The sequence below is a fragment of the Colobus angolensis genome, unplaced genomic scaffold, assembly GCF_000951035.1.
Source record: "Colobus angolensis palliatus isolate OR3802 unplaced genomic scaffold, Cang.pa_1.0 Scaffold117, whole genome shotgun sequence".
Classification (NCBI taxonomy): Eukaryota; Metazoa; Chordata; class Mammalia; order Primates; family Cercopithecidae; genus Colobus; species Colobus angolensis.
The window spans coordinates 2340535-2355646 of record NW_012112808.1 but is presented as its reverse complement, the minus strand read 5'-3'; the positions used below and the strand labels follow the sequence as shown (position 1 = coordinate 2355646).

Below are 15112 nucleotides of genomic sequence, written 5' to 3'. Positions count from 1 at the left end.
GCACTTAGCAGATTCACCTTTCAATTATAAAATTAGGGAGAAGAACTTCAAATTACTTAGAAGAACTTAGTCCACTTAGGGCATTAGCAGAGAGCTGACCATCTCTATTGGTTTTTTGGTTTTCCACAGCTGTTCTGGATAGAACGCATTCTACTCTGATCTACAGGCGAGGCATCCTGTTTACTGTTTGGCTCTGATAGACGGCTTAAGAGGATGAATGTGCATCAGCACTCTTTATTCACTCCTTTCCACCTGCCAGAATCACCTGTGATATGACAAACTACTTCAGATGGAGATGGAAACCTCAAAAGAAAGCTCACTGAAAGGCAAGTACCAACAATGCTCACTGTAGCTTGAAATTTCCTGGAAGCGATTCTTGCCATGGCTAAGGAAAGCACTTTGGACACCGTGACTTTAATGGCACCATAAAAATAACAAGGCATTAAACAAGCCTCAGCCTTAATAGGCTAGAAGAGGAAGAGTGGAGGAAAATATTCAAATTACCTAAATCCAACTAATGGCACATTCAATCGATGTAAATACATTACTCAAGGTTCTCTAATAACCCCGAGGTTTATCCTATTTTCTAAAAAGAAGTGTGAATGACTGCTATTCTCAGACTTCCCTAGAAGTGCTGCTATAGGCATTGAAATTTGGAGTGAGAAACTGGGGAAGGAATAGGGATGGAATGCAGGAACAGTTTGAATTCTGACTATGAATATAAATGGGCTTACAATTTCCAACAATGGTATTTAACAGGGTAGATGCAGGCATGGGGCCTGGCAAACTTACAAGCTGGAGAAGGAATCACAGGTCATGCAATTTAGGGCCAGGGGAAGCATCTTTAGAAATCATTTATTAATAATTAGCCCCTCAGTTTTGATGTGAAGCACCGAGACCCAAGAGATGAACTGACTTCCCCAAGACAACACAGTAACCTCTGGGGGTAAGAGTTCCATAGCCTAGATTTTCTGTCACCTTCTTCAGTTCTTAGAAACTATGATACAAGTTGGCAGGGGTGACAGTGTGTAATAGTCCTGAAGGTGAAAAACAATAGGAATAGAAGTGATGGCTCACTTCTTCAATCCTCAATTCAAAAGGAAACAAGAAGTAGCTTTACTCACCTACAGAGAAAAACTCACTCATTTTCTTTTTGTAGATTTTGAAGTCAACTTCTAAGAAGACACAGAAAATGATCCGATCCACCTAGAGGCAAAAGATAAACACTCAAAGTGAAAACAAAAAATGGCAACTGTCCTCCCAGAATGTAGTCTTAGAACAAAAACAAATGGAAAGGCCTCCTACAGATTTTTGGTTCTATACTGCTATCTACATCATAGCATTGAGTGAAGTTCAAGGATGTGTATAAGGATGTGACTGTATGTGTGTGTGTGTGTGTGTGTGTGTACTCTGTATATAAATAAACCTATGGGCTCTTTGGTGGAAAGATGCTATATAAATCAAATAAGAAATAATAAATGACAATATTGCAGCAAGCTATAAATAAGATCTGAGATTCCGACAGGATACCTAGAGTTTATGTCCTATAAAACAGCCACACGAGAGGTATACAGCAGAATGACAATAAAGTATGTCAGTAAACAAAGAGCTCTTTGTCCTACTCTTTCTAGAGAAATATATTTATCAAACCTGTTAGTATTTGAACAAGGCCTAAAAAGCTTCCATGCAGCTTAATTGGCATGAAGCCACTTGCTTTTAGTTTAACACACTTGGAAATGCAACAGAAATAAAAAGTAACTAGCTGACAATGACACAAGGTCAACATAACATTTAATTTTGTATAAGTAAATGCCACCTCAAAAGTAAAATATGTGCATAGTCCCTTTTTTGTTTTGAGAGAACTTCTGTGTGTAAAGAGTTTCTTGGAAACATTCACAGAGCAATATAGTAAACGGAGAAGAGACATGGAATATACATAATAGCTCACATATATCTGATTAAATCAGTGACTTAATTTTGTGTCCTGGAAATAAATACCCCTTTAGTTATTTTGTTTTAACAACATAAAAAAAAATTGAAAATCACTCACTGGCAAGTTGCATAGAACATCAAATGAGGTGTTTCTCATGGCAGTAGGAAATGGAAGTGGGTGTGCACGTGGCAGGACAAGAAAGAACCCCAGTGAAAGTCACCCACCTAACCTCCCTGCTCTCCCAGCCTATGTGATATAGATCTCACTAGTAAGACAGTTCCCAGTAGAAAAGGAGATTGTAATTATTCTCACTTCTGTATCTGCGATTGCTGACTATTTTTCCCCAGGCTTTACGTGATCAGAATATTTCTAAAGTCAACCAATCGATCAAAAATCAAAACAAGAAAATTTGACTTAAGGCAGATCCGAGAAGACCAGGCTGAGCAGTTTCATTCCTACACATTTCCCCCATACTTTAAATCATTTAATATAAATTATGAAATTTGTTTAACATTCATGTTTCTTGTGTGAGTGTGTATAAATATATGTGTGTGAGTGTGTATGAGTGTGTGTGTTTGTGTATGGGGGGTTAATGGCAATGCTATTCTCTGCTAAGTGTACTTTTGTTTGTTTGTTTGTTTGAGATGGAGTCTTGCTCTGTCACCCAGGTTGGAGTGCAGTGGCGCGATCTCAGCTCACTGCCACTTCCGCCTCCTGGGTTCAGGTGATTCTCTTGCCTCAGTCTCCCAAGTAGCTGGGACTACAGGTGCGTGCCACCACACTCAGCTAATTTTTTGTATTTTTAGTAGAGACAGAGTTTCACCGTGTTAGCCAGGATGGTCTCGATCTCCTGACCTTGTGATCTGCCTGCCTCGGCCATGCAGACCATATACAGATATATCAAATATTAGAGGGAACTATAATCTGCCTTTTAGCATATTAGGCTCTGTTACCATGGAAATGATTTAGGTCCAAAACTCAGCAGCCTAATTTATTTTCCCAGGAAAAAAAAAAAAGAGGGGAGGGGGGATGGTGACAGTGAAACACTTTTAGTTTAAATTAATTGAGTGGCCCAATTCCCTGCCCTTACCCTTAGGCATAGCACGGAAAATGTCTTGGAAGCAAGGCGAATCGAAGAATTAGCCTTATTCACTAAGTACTTATTATGTATGTATATGTGTATGTATTTATATGTGTGCACAAACATGTTCTCTGGGGTTATTGTTGAACAAGAGCTCATTTAGTTGACAAGCTCTGTGTTTATGAACACACCATGCATACTATTAGTGCTTGTGGCAGACTGTGTCTTCCAAGATGGCATGCAATGTGCTTTCCACCCCACAGCTCTTCTTACAATGTAATAATGATACTCCCTTCATTGGGAAATGGGATCTACAGTTATTCCTTGAGCAACACAGCTTTGAGCTGCACAGGTCTACTTATATGTGGATTTTTTTCAGTAAAAGTTAAGCAGAGCATGCCTGCCTCTTCTGCTTCCTCTTCCACTTCCTCCACCTCTACCACCCCTGAGAAAGTATACCTACCCTCCTTCCTCCTCCTCCTCAGCCCACTCAATGTGAAGACAATAAAGATGAAGACCTTTGTGATGATCCACTTCCATCTCATGAACAGTAAATATATTTTCTCTTCCTTATGGTTTTCTTAGTAACATTTTCTTTCTCTAGCTTACTTTATTGTAAGAATACAGCATATAATACATGTAACATACCAAATATGTGTTAATCAATCTTCTATGTTATCTGTAAAGCTTCTAGTCAATAGTAGGCTATTAGCAGTTAAGTACGTGGGGAGTCAAAAGTTATACATGGATTTTTGACTGCACTGGGGATAGTCACCACTTACCCTCACATTGTTCAAGGGTCAACTGTTCTACCTCTTGAATCTGAGAGGCCTACGACTATGGTAGAAATGATGCTATATAACTTTGCAATCCATGTGATAAAAGGTGATACAGTTTATGCCTGGTCTTCTTGGGAGGCTCACTCTTGTACCCAACAACCATGCCATGAGGAAGCAGAGACACTATATGGATCCAACTATCTTCACTGAAAGTAGGTAGACTTTAGATTATTTCAGCTCCAGGCCTTTGAGCCATCCTGGCTAATGTCACATCAGCAGAGCTAGGTCATTCCTGCTAAACGCTGATTTCAAATTCATGAGCTAACCATCAAAATACATAACTAGAAATCTGATATTCTTTTAGCTTCTCCCTGTAACTGCTTTTCCAGAGTCTCTTGTTTTTCCAGCTATGTAGTACTTGACTCCTACTGAAAAGCCCAGACTGAATACATGAAAAAGGAGTCACAGTGGGATGAGGAGAAAGTCTAATTGTTACATGGCTGAGAGATTGGAAATCTGACTTGTGCAAAGGAAAAAGGGCCCAGATGCCCCATACTAGCCCCAGATAAATTTCATGAGAACCTACAAGAATGCCTTGCTATTGAGGTCCAGGAGCATGATTTCATTTTTTTTTTTTCTTTTGAGATAGAGTCTCTCTATGTCACCCAGGCTGAAGTGCAGTGGCGCGACCTCGGCTCACTGCAAGCTCTGCCTCCTGGGTTCACGCCATTCTCCTGCTTCAGCCTCCTGAGTAGCTGAGACTACAGGTACCCACCACCACACTCGGCTAATGTTTTTGATTTTTAGTAGAGACAGGTTTCACTGTGTTAGCCAGGATGGTCTCGATCTCCTGACCTTGTGATCAGCCCACCTTGGCCTCCCAAGGTGCTGGGATTACAGGCGTGAGCCACCGTGCCCGGCCTCATGGTTTCATTTTTTAAAATGTTAGGCAGTAAAATAATTGTGTGAAATAGTGGTTCTTGAGAGATTGTGTTCGTTCATTTAATCATCAGATATTAAGTGATCACTTCCAATTTGTTGCGCCTAGCCTATATGCCATTTACTTATAGAAAACGTGAGTGCAGAAGTTGAGTGATTTTTTTTTCCCCAAGGCCGAAGCAATCAATTAGGCAAAAACTCAGGTGTCTTCGTTTTTAGGATTTATTTTTAAATTTTTAAATACATTAGAGATGGAGTCTTGCTATATTGCCAGGATGGACTCAAATTTCCAGGCTTAAGCAAACCTCCTGAGTGGCTCGGACTATAGGAAGATAGTGTATGAATCTCACATCCAGAGTTTGTTTGCTTGTTTCTTCTGGGATATCACCTAGAGAGACACACACAGAATTGAGTTTCTAGGCCTGTCACTAGCTCTGTTACATCAGACAAGCCATTATCTTTCCTTACCCTAGTTTTCACATCTTTCTAAAGAAAAGATGGAATTATCTCATCTCTAAAGTTTTTTTTTTTTGTTTTTTTTTTTGCTCTCTGTGCCTCTGTTACAGTCTATGTCAAAAGTTAGTTAAGCTTAAGTTATATTTCTCTGAATGGTTCTGGATTAGGGCTGGCCACAGAGAAATGTCCTTAAGATTCACAGGGCGGAAGTGCAGTCAGAGACTTTATGTGAGGAAGGTGGTGCAGGGCTTGGGCAGGTCACGCACGCCGTTGCTTATCACATGGGTGTGGAGTAGCAGCTGGCCCCACAGCTTCTCCAGTTCTTGATGGTTCTTCTGCCACACGTTCTTGGAGCCGGGCTGGGCACACATGAAGTTCTGCAGCGAGAGCACGGGCTCCTTCAGCAGGACATTGCAGCTTTGAGGTTCCAATCAGTGAGAGACAGATACATGGGCCTGTGCATCTCTGCAGATTCCAGTTTTCCCTTGTGACTTTCATTTGTCTTTGTTCTCTCCTGCTTTGCATGCAGCTTTCCTATTGACAACTTCCTCTTTATCATCTGCCCTGCTGACATACTTCTGGCCCTGTTCGGATGGAGAGGCAAGGGACTTACATAGACATCTTCACCAGCTCCATTCCATGGGCCCCGGTTAGAAGCTTTTCTATTCAGTCAATCATCCCCTTGTGGAATGTTGCTTTCCCGGTTTCTCCCACAACTGTACAAGATCTAATCCCGGCAATAAATCCATTACCCCATATCATTCAAGGATTCTGCTTCTCTGACTTAACTCCAACTGATGTAATCTTCAATATCATTTCAGTGAATATTATGTAGAGAAGAGCAATGAAGTACAAAGAATAACAATGTTCTTTGTTAGAGGTGTGCAACCTGTCAAGGCTTCTCAAATTCCAATTACTTCTTTTTCAATGGACTTTTGTTGGTCCTGGCGCATCTTCTTGGTTAACTTCCTAAAGTTTCCATCCCCTCTTGTAATTAAAGCAACTTTGTATATTTAAAATAACTTACTTTTTTTTTTTTTTTGAGATGGAGTCTCTGTTGCCTAAGCTGGATTGCAGTGGCACAATCTCAGCTCACTGCAACCTCCACTTCCTGGGTTCAAGTGATTCTCCTGCCTCAGCCTCCTGAGTAGCTAGGGTTACAGGCACACACCACCACACCTGGCTAATTTTTGTATTTTTAGTAGAGACGGGGTTTCACTATGTTGATCAGGCTGGTCTCGAACTCCTGACCTCGTGATCTGCTTGCCTCGGCCTCCCAAAGTGCTAGGATTACAGGCCTGAGCCACCATGCCTGGCCAATAACTTACTTTTTTATGAACACATTGTCAATAAACTCAGATGATTCCCTAGTCTAAAATGTAATCGAAAATAATACAAAAAACAACATTAATATATTTTTAGAACAACCTGACAGTTCACTTTGTGTCTTAAACTGGAACCTCATGAAGACTCAGGTGGAACTCATCTTTGCATCACCAGTGCATAGTATAGGATCTGACACATAATAGGAGCTCTGTAAATATCCACAGAGTGTGTGTTAGACAAACAGATATGACTAAAATGTAGGTATGTGGCAGATAGTTTTAACGGTTACTTAGTTCTAGAACCAAAAAAATAAGATATTTCGGAGGACTTTCCTTTAAGTTTGCCAGAAGAGCTGAGAACAGAAATATAGAGAAACCTGGATGGTTTTGCAAAGCACTATCCAAAAAAGAAAAAGAAAAGCACTATATAAAGGGCATGAGGCATTATTGTCACCAACTGTCATCTTATCCAATGATACTATGTTGACTACAATGGCTTTTCAGCCCAATTTTCATATAGATGTTTTCATATAGAGTGCTTAATAGTTTCACAGTAGCAACAATGATGCCCTCTAAACTAGGATGTATTAAAAACTAACAGCTTTTTAAAATGAAAAGACAATATCAAGCATTGGCAAAGATATAGACAGACAGGAAATTTCATAGACTGCCTTTGAGAATTAAAATTGGAAACCTCTTTGGAAAATTATTTGGCAGTACATACTAAATTAGCTGAATATGTACACGTCTTATAATCTAGCAATTTCACTCCTACATAGATACCTAGTAGAACCTACAAATATATTCACCAAACGACACACACCAGAATGTTCATAGCAGCACGATTTGCAATATCTCCAAATTGGAAGCGACTTAAATGTCCATAAGTGATAGAATGGATAAATAAATTATGATCTACTCATATAATGGAATATTAAAAACCAATGAGAACAAAAAATTTATAACTATGCAAAATAATATAGGCAAATCTCACAAGCATAATGTTGTATAACAGAACCCAGAAAAAAAAAGAGGACACACTGGATGATTCCATTTTTATCAAGTTCAAAAACCTTATAGAAATAGGCAAAATCATCGATGGAGTTAGAAGATAATGTAACAATTACCCTCGGTGGAGGGTTGGTGCAAAGAGACCTAGGGAAATGCCTGGGATCCTGGTTTTTTGATCTGGATGCTGGCCCCCTGGATGTGTTCAGTGTGTGAAAATTCATCAAGCTATGCACTCAGGAACTGTGTTCTTTTCTCTATGTTATACTTCAATAAGAATTTTTTTAAAGGTTGAAAGTCCTATGTTACAGCTGTCTTGGTCAACAATCAAAAATCTATTTTTGTTGATTTCAGGGTCGGAAAAAGTCCTTTACAAGCTGACCTCCTAAAGGTAATCTCTCTATGTATTTTCACTGAAGACAACTGTAGCTCACCCATCAAGGCATAAAGGAGTAAAGATGTATGTCTTTCACCAAGATATCTATTAATCCACAGTTGGGGGTTTCCTACCCCGTAAATGTGATGACATATGTTCCATTAATCTTTTCCAGCATCATATCCACTGCCCCTGAAGAGGGTGACGCAGCGAAGCAGGTTTGGAGTATCTGCAGCCAACCTCCATTTTTCGCAGCTACCAGTCATAGGGCAGCTGACACAGCCAAGATTATCCTGTGTTCAGTGATACGGGGAGAATGAATGGATTCTGATGAATGTAATTTGCTTCCCCAACAACCAACATTTAGAGATCTGGTGTGATGCAAATGCTACTTTAACTGAGGACTGATGGAGGGCTATCCTGGGTAAATATAGCCTGAGGGACAGCTGGGCTGAAGTTCCAGCCTTCATGAAAGAGAAATCAACAGTCTCACCAGTGCAGAGTTGGATATGGGATGATTTCATAAATTAGTGGCTGCTGCTAATAAGTGAATTAAATGTCAAGGCTTAAGTATCAAATTTGTAGAAAGACAGGTTTTGAGAGGGTGGAGGACCAGGATAAGTGAAGTTTCCTCAGTACTCAGAGTAACTCAAGGATACACAGAGCAGCAAAGGGAAGCGGTCACCACGGATTAATTAAGAACAGGAAGTTGGGGTGTCTAGGTCCTAGTCCCTCCTCTCTCACCAAGTGAAGCAAAAGAGAGCAATCTGCTCTTTTCCCAGCATGTCAGTTTTCTGCTGCTACATGACAAATCGCCGCAGATTTAATGGCTTAAAACAACAACACTTTATTACCTCACAGTTTCACAGTTGGCTGAAAGTCCAGGTCCAACCTAGTTGGGTCCTCTGCTTTGAGTCTCAAAAGCTGCAATCAAAGTGTTAGGTGCACTGCAGTCCTCACCTCAGGCTTGGAATCTTCTTCCAAGCGCATTCGAGCTTTTGGCAGAATTTGATCCCTTGCAGTTGCAGGACTGAGGTCATCATTTTCTTGCTAGGTGTTGACCAGGGATGGCTTTTATTTCTAGAGGCCACCTGCATTTCCTTGCCATATGGTCCCCAAAGTCGTTCAGGACATGAGCGCTCTCTTTCTTCCAGACCAGCAAGAGTGTGCCTCTATCACTTTCTCCACCTCCCACCTCTACGTTCCTTCTAAGAGCCCACCTAATTAGGTCAAGTCCTCCTGTTTGTCATTAGCCAGACTGATTCAATACCTTTATTCCCTCTGTGGAAATCTCTTTTCCTAATCAACAGAGTGACTATCCCATCATATTGGAAGGTTCTACACACCCTGAAGGTAGGAAAACTGAACAAGGTGTGCACACCTAGGGCTGGTCGTATTGGCATCTTGGAGGCTGTTTTGAACTTCAGCCTCCCACACCCAGTTCCCTCCATGTAACCAGCTGCCTGTGTCCCTACTTGACTTTACGATTTACCAGTGACCTTAAACACGTTACTTAGTTTTGTAAGCCTCAGTCTGCTCCTCTCTAAAATGGAGACATTGACCTGTAGGGGTTAGTGCCTTAAAACATACCTAGTGATTAGCTCACAGTTCTGTAAGTCTAAAGTCTGACATTGCATGACTGGGTTCTGTCTATTCAGGGTGTTACAGGCTAAAATCAAGGTGTCAGCTGAATTGAGCCCTTGTCTGGAGGCTCAGGAGAGAAATCCACTTCTAAGCTGCTTTTTATTAGTGGTAGAATTCAGTTCCTTGCTGTTGCAGGATGGGGGTCTTCATTTCCTTTCTGGTTGGCAGCTGGAGGTCACTCTCAGCTCCTAGAGGTCTCCTGAATTCCTTGCCATGTTTCTGCCTCCATCCTCAAGCCAGCAAAGGCGTGTCAACTCCTTCTCAGTGTTGAGTCTCTGACTTCCTCCATATTTGCTCCAAATTTGAAGAACTCACGTGATGAAGTTAGGCCCACCTGGATAATCTCCCTATTTTAAGATTTGAGACCTTAGTTAGGTCTTCAAAATCCCTTAGCAGTATTACGGTTTGGAAAATTGGGAGGTCTGTGTACACCATGAGTTAGGAACCTAGAAGATCATCTTAGAATCCTGCCTGCCACCGTTGATTATAATGACCACATAGAAATTCTATATAAAGTCCTCAGCAAAGGGCCTGACATAGAGTAAATGCTCCATAAACATCAGTTGCTTGTTTGCATAGTTATTATTCATAAGGTACCGAAAACACCTACCCTGGTGCTGGCATGAAGATAAAATCAGTGTTCACTTGGTGAGTCCTTTATTTCCACCCTGACCTTGTAAGCCAGGTTAAGATGAGGTGCAGCCGGATGAGAATATCAGGGGCACTTTTTCTGTCTGTTATAGTGAAAATCATTTTATTATTACTACTATTACTATTATTTTAGAGACAGAATCTCATGCTCTCCTTCTGGCTGGAGCGCAGTGGTGCAAACACAGCTCACTGCAGCCTAGAACTCCTGAGCTCAAGGAATCCTCCTTCCTCAACCTCTTGAGTAGCTGGGTCTATAGGTGTGTGCCACACCATGCCTGGCTAATTTTTAAAAATTATTTGTAGAGACAGAGTCTTGCTATGTTGCCCAGGATGGTTATGAGAAATTCTATCTTAAAAGAAACATTCATGAAAATAGCCCCTAGTATATATAAGCAGATCTGTTTGCGTCTGGTCATATCAGCCAATGAGACAAAGGGGAAACAGGTAAGCTGATAGTGGAGATGGTGTAACAGAAAAAAGATTTCACAAGACCTCATAGGAGTCCCTATTCTGAGATCCTTGTCAAGTGTCACTGAATATCATTGTTCTGCTTCTTGAAGGTATTAGGTATGTTCACACTTGTGCACACCACCACAGAAGCTGCCACTTCAATCTCCAAATCACAGAATGGGAACATTTTTCTCCCCACATTCCCGGAGATGTTTGGGTGAGTTGGAAAACCCTGATAATCCATAAACTCTCGAAGGGCATTTTTGCATTTTAAAATTGCTTCTACGTGCATAAAAAGGATCCTTTATTTTGGGGGGCTTTTTTGCAAAGCCCATACGTCTGTCATTACTCTGTGGCAGCACAATTCAGAGTCTTCCTGGTTTGTTTTGATAAATTGCTCTTCTGGACTTTTCTTCAACTCAGTAAGAAAAATGGCCACGCATCTGAGGAGCCAAGAGTTATTTTGGCTTGAGCTGGAGGCTCATTCACACAAGTTAATTTCTGAGCCTGCCTCATATTGATCAAAATGGACACTTTCACAAACGACACATCTGTCGTGGTCCTTGAAGCTGCTCCATATGTTTAGCGTGGAACAGACGCGTGCACACACACACAGGCTTAGGGCCTGCCGTTCTAAATTCTAGCACAGCAAGCATGACCTGTTCTGCCCTTGTATCCAAAGAGATGATCCTGGGAGAGACTGAGGGGAAATGCCAGTCAAAGATAGAAAACGGGCTTTCTTTTCACGATTAAAGAGGAAGCTGCGGTGTGCTCCTGGTGGCTGCCCCTCCCTTCAGGACAATGCACATCATCCTTCCCTTGCTGGAGGTGCTGGTGACTGACAGCTCCAAGGAGTGGCTCTCAGAGGACTGTGCTCTGCTGAAGCAGGCACCTCACCCACGCTGCTTCTCTCTTCCTGAAGTCAGCCTGCATCCGATGACTGACTCATGCCGCAGCCTGAAGGCCCAGCTCCCTTCCCTCAAATTGGTGCAGCTCTGAAGGCATTTGTTCTGGGCAGAAGTGTGTCTCCCCAAGTTCAGTCATTAAAGTCCTAACCCCCAGTACCTCAGAATGTGACTGTATTTGAAGACAGAGTTTCGAAAGAAGTAATGCAGTAAAATCAGGTCACGAGGATAGGCCCTAATCTCATATAACAGGTGTTCTCATCAGAAGAGGAGGTTTGGACAGACATGCATAGAGGGAAGACCATGTAAAGACACAGGGGGAAGACGGCCATCTGCCAGCCAAGGAGAGAAACCTCAGAAGAAATGTACCCTGCTGACACCTTCATATATGCCTTCTAGCCTCCAGAGCTATGAGAAAATAAATTTCTGTTATTCAAGCCACCCAGTCTGTGCTACTTTATGATGGCAGCCTGAGTAGACTAAGACCTTTTCATATATCCTCCAGTTGGCTACACTGATTGCAAGGTGGATAAATGCCCACTCCTGAGGCCCTGTTGGGATCAGCCAAAGCCTTGGCTGTGACCGGATCACAGTTCAACTTCTCCCAGTCCTGCTTCTCATCTGCTTCCTCTCCACCCAGGTATGAATCAGGAACATGATCCAATAAACTTCCTACTTATAATTCCCCTCTCAGTCTACTTCCTTGGAAACTTGACCTATGACAACAACCCCCTGTTTTTGACCATCTGAATAATTTTCTTCCTATGCCCACTTTTTCCATCATTTCCAATGTTCCGAGTAGCAGCAGCCAATCACACATGAAGCTGGCCGCCTGAGCTCTGTCCAACAGTGACTGCTACCCGCTCCTTGCTTACTAGTAATTTCAGGAGTGACCATATTTGGCATTTGGCTGACCAGTGGTAAGAAGTCAGGACTTATTTTGTAAAAGAGCATTCAAAGTCAATATACGATATACATGTGACCCTAACAAAGTGACAGCAGATTTGTTGAAATTGGGGCCCCATCTGACACTCACCATTGGGAAACATGTCTCTCAAAGTTCTCTGTGGACTCTGTTCTAAGGACAGGAAACTGGCTCTGAGGGCAACTGTGCAGTGACTGCCATTAGCAGTGAGGGTAAATCTCACATGGCCAAAGCCACCCAGAGCCAAGACACATCTCTGCAAATGTCTATCTTGCCTAATGCTAGGTAGATCCTTCTGGAGAAGAGTTATAGATCTCCTTCTATGTGAGAAATGGATTACTTGTTGGTTTGTTAGCAAATCCATAGAAGATAAGCAGGCCCGCACAGTATGGAGGTGTGACAGCACTGAGGTGCCCTGGGTCTAAGTAGTAAGTGTGAGCCAGACAATGGCCAAGCACCTGCACTTCTTCACCTGAGAGCTTTCATAGTGCTGGCAGGCTCTGAGCAAAGATCTAGTGAGCTGGAGTTTGGAAAACTAATGCCTATCATCCTGGTAGCCTCAACCAAAGACTGACGAGAGTTGATGTTTAAATCCCCCTGTTCGATCACCCCTGGGGGAGAGATCCTAGAGCTCTCCAGAGGGATAAATGCCTGGTTGCCCTGGGTGATGCTCTTGGGGGCATGCTGTGTGTCAGCTCTCCTCACCTCTGCATGGTCCACAGATAATCTACCTGCACTCTAATCCTTGTCTTAGGTTCTGCTTTTGGGAGAATCCAAATCAACAGGTGAGGAGAAAATTAGTCAGATATCCACTTCGTCTCTCAACATTCAGCCTATCAAGTGTTAATTCAATGTAATTCATCTTCTTACTCTGATAAGGTACAGACTCCTGCCTATACTTTGCCATCACTCCCACGGTGCCCTTGGTACCCTTATACGAAGAAGACAATGCCAGGAATAGGTCTCCTGACTCAAACCTCTCCCTCACCATCTAGTCTGTGACATGAAATTACCCTTCCAACCATGGAGCCATTGTTTATCCAGCACACATGCAGTGCTCATGTCTCCTCCAACCCAGCTGCAAACCCCTATTGTCTATTTCATCCTCCTGCTTCTCAGAAAGCTCTGCTTCCTCTTTCTTTTATTTGATTAAGAACATCTGCAGAGGTGGTTCAGAGACAAAAGTTAATAATTACTTTCTTTGTTGCAGTAATTAAAAATTTCAAGGAAGAATTGTCATTCATTGCTGCTTATGAGGTTGCCCAGAGAGGATAGTGCTTTATAAAGCCAACACATCATGACTTTCAAAAGATGCCATCACTGGGAGGAACAAAAATCTCCACTCAAAATGAGAATGCTATGCCAAGTCACAAGGTGGCTCTGCAACCTGATCATGATGCTCGAAGGAACGGGGCCCACTGCATAACCATGCAATGGTCCTGTGCCTTATCATTTTCTCAACATTTCCATTAGCATCTGACGTGCACCACAGATGTCATTTACAGTTCAAAGGAAGCTCATTAACATATCTTCCAAAAGAGCATTTTTGTGAGGACAAAAGCTGTTTTTCTCAAGTTGATGTCCCTCCCACTCCTGCAAGAAAGAATCTTTTTGTTCAAAAGGCAAACCTCAAGAGAACAATCTCCCTTGAGTAATTTTCCATAGGTTCATGTCCTCTACAATGTGAAACAGAAAACCAAAAGCATTCTGGTGGCAGTAGTGCTGTGTGTGTGAGCATGTGTGTGCGTGTGTGCATATAAAAGAAAGGAAGGAAAATGGTGAGTTACATCTGCACCTCTCCTATTAGCCACCCCATCCTGTTCCAAACCTTTGATTGTCACTTTATATCTTTATGAACTTGTAGCTATTTCATGTCATCTCCCTCTTTAAATGCCAGATAGAGGAACTTGTCCCTCAACTAGACTGTAGATCCCTGGAAGAAACACCCCTTCTTAGTCATCTTTCCACCTTGCAATCAGTGTAGCCAACTGGAGGATATAAAGAAAAGGTCTGTCATATCTCTCTACTGTATCAATGGGCTCTGAGTGACCTAATTATGACTACTAACTGACTTAGGGACCCCAAAAAGAAAGACCATTTGAGGAAAGAGGTAGAAACATGGACTCCCTGGCTTTCTCTCTGCAGGAGAAATAGCCTTTCCTCTCCTCCCTCTTACCCTCTGTAGGTTATCCATCCTCCACAACATTGTCTGCTTCATATTTTGAAAACTGAACTCGCAACTTCCAGTGGTCTTATCAATTACTTAAGTGCTTTTCAAATGTTTATCTGCAAATACTCCTGAGAGCTATTAAGTCTCCCTCGGGAACCTGGGATGATACCCAAAATGCCCCCTACAAAATTTTATTTAATTTTGGGTTTTGCCACATGGTCTTTTAGTAATGTAGTATCTATAATATTCATGCTCGGCTGTATATAAAAACAATATTTTTCTTCCTAATTGTTACTAATCCTTGATGAAGATGACCCCTGCTTGTACAGTGACTTTGGCCTCTCTCCGGTACACTGCACCAGATCCTGCACGGGGGCTAGGAATCCATTCCAGGCAGAAAATCATGACTTAGTGGCATGGAGCCAGAATGCATGGTGTATTGGTACATTTGCATGGGGGTGGGGGGGGGG

At 42.0% G+C, this 15112-nt stretch overlaps 1 protein-coding gene across 4 annotated transcripts in view; it reads right to left on the bottom strand.

Moving 5' to 3' along the window:
• Window positions 1-15112, bottom strand: part of MACROD2 (MACRO domain containing 2) — a 2135582-nt gene that overhangs the window by 197906 nt on the left and 1922564 nt on the right. For all 4 annotated transcript variants that reach the window (XM_011962618.1, XM_011962604.1, XM_011962612.1 and 1 more), the window contains one exon: window positions 1125-1206. In XM_011962618.1, the coding sequence (XP_011818008.1) occupies window positions 1125-1206 (82 nt within the window). The remainder of the gene's footprint in view (window positions 1-1124; window positions 1207-15112) is intronic.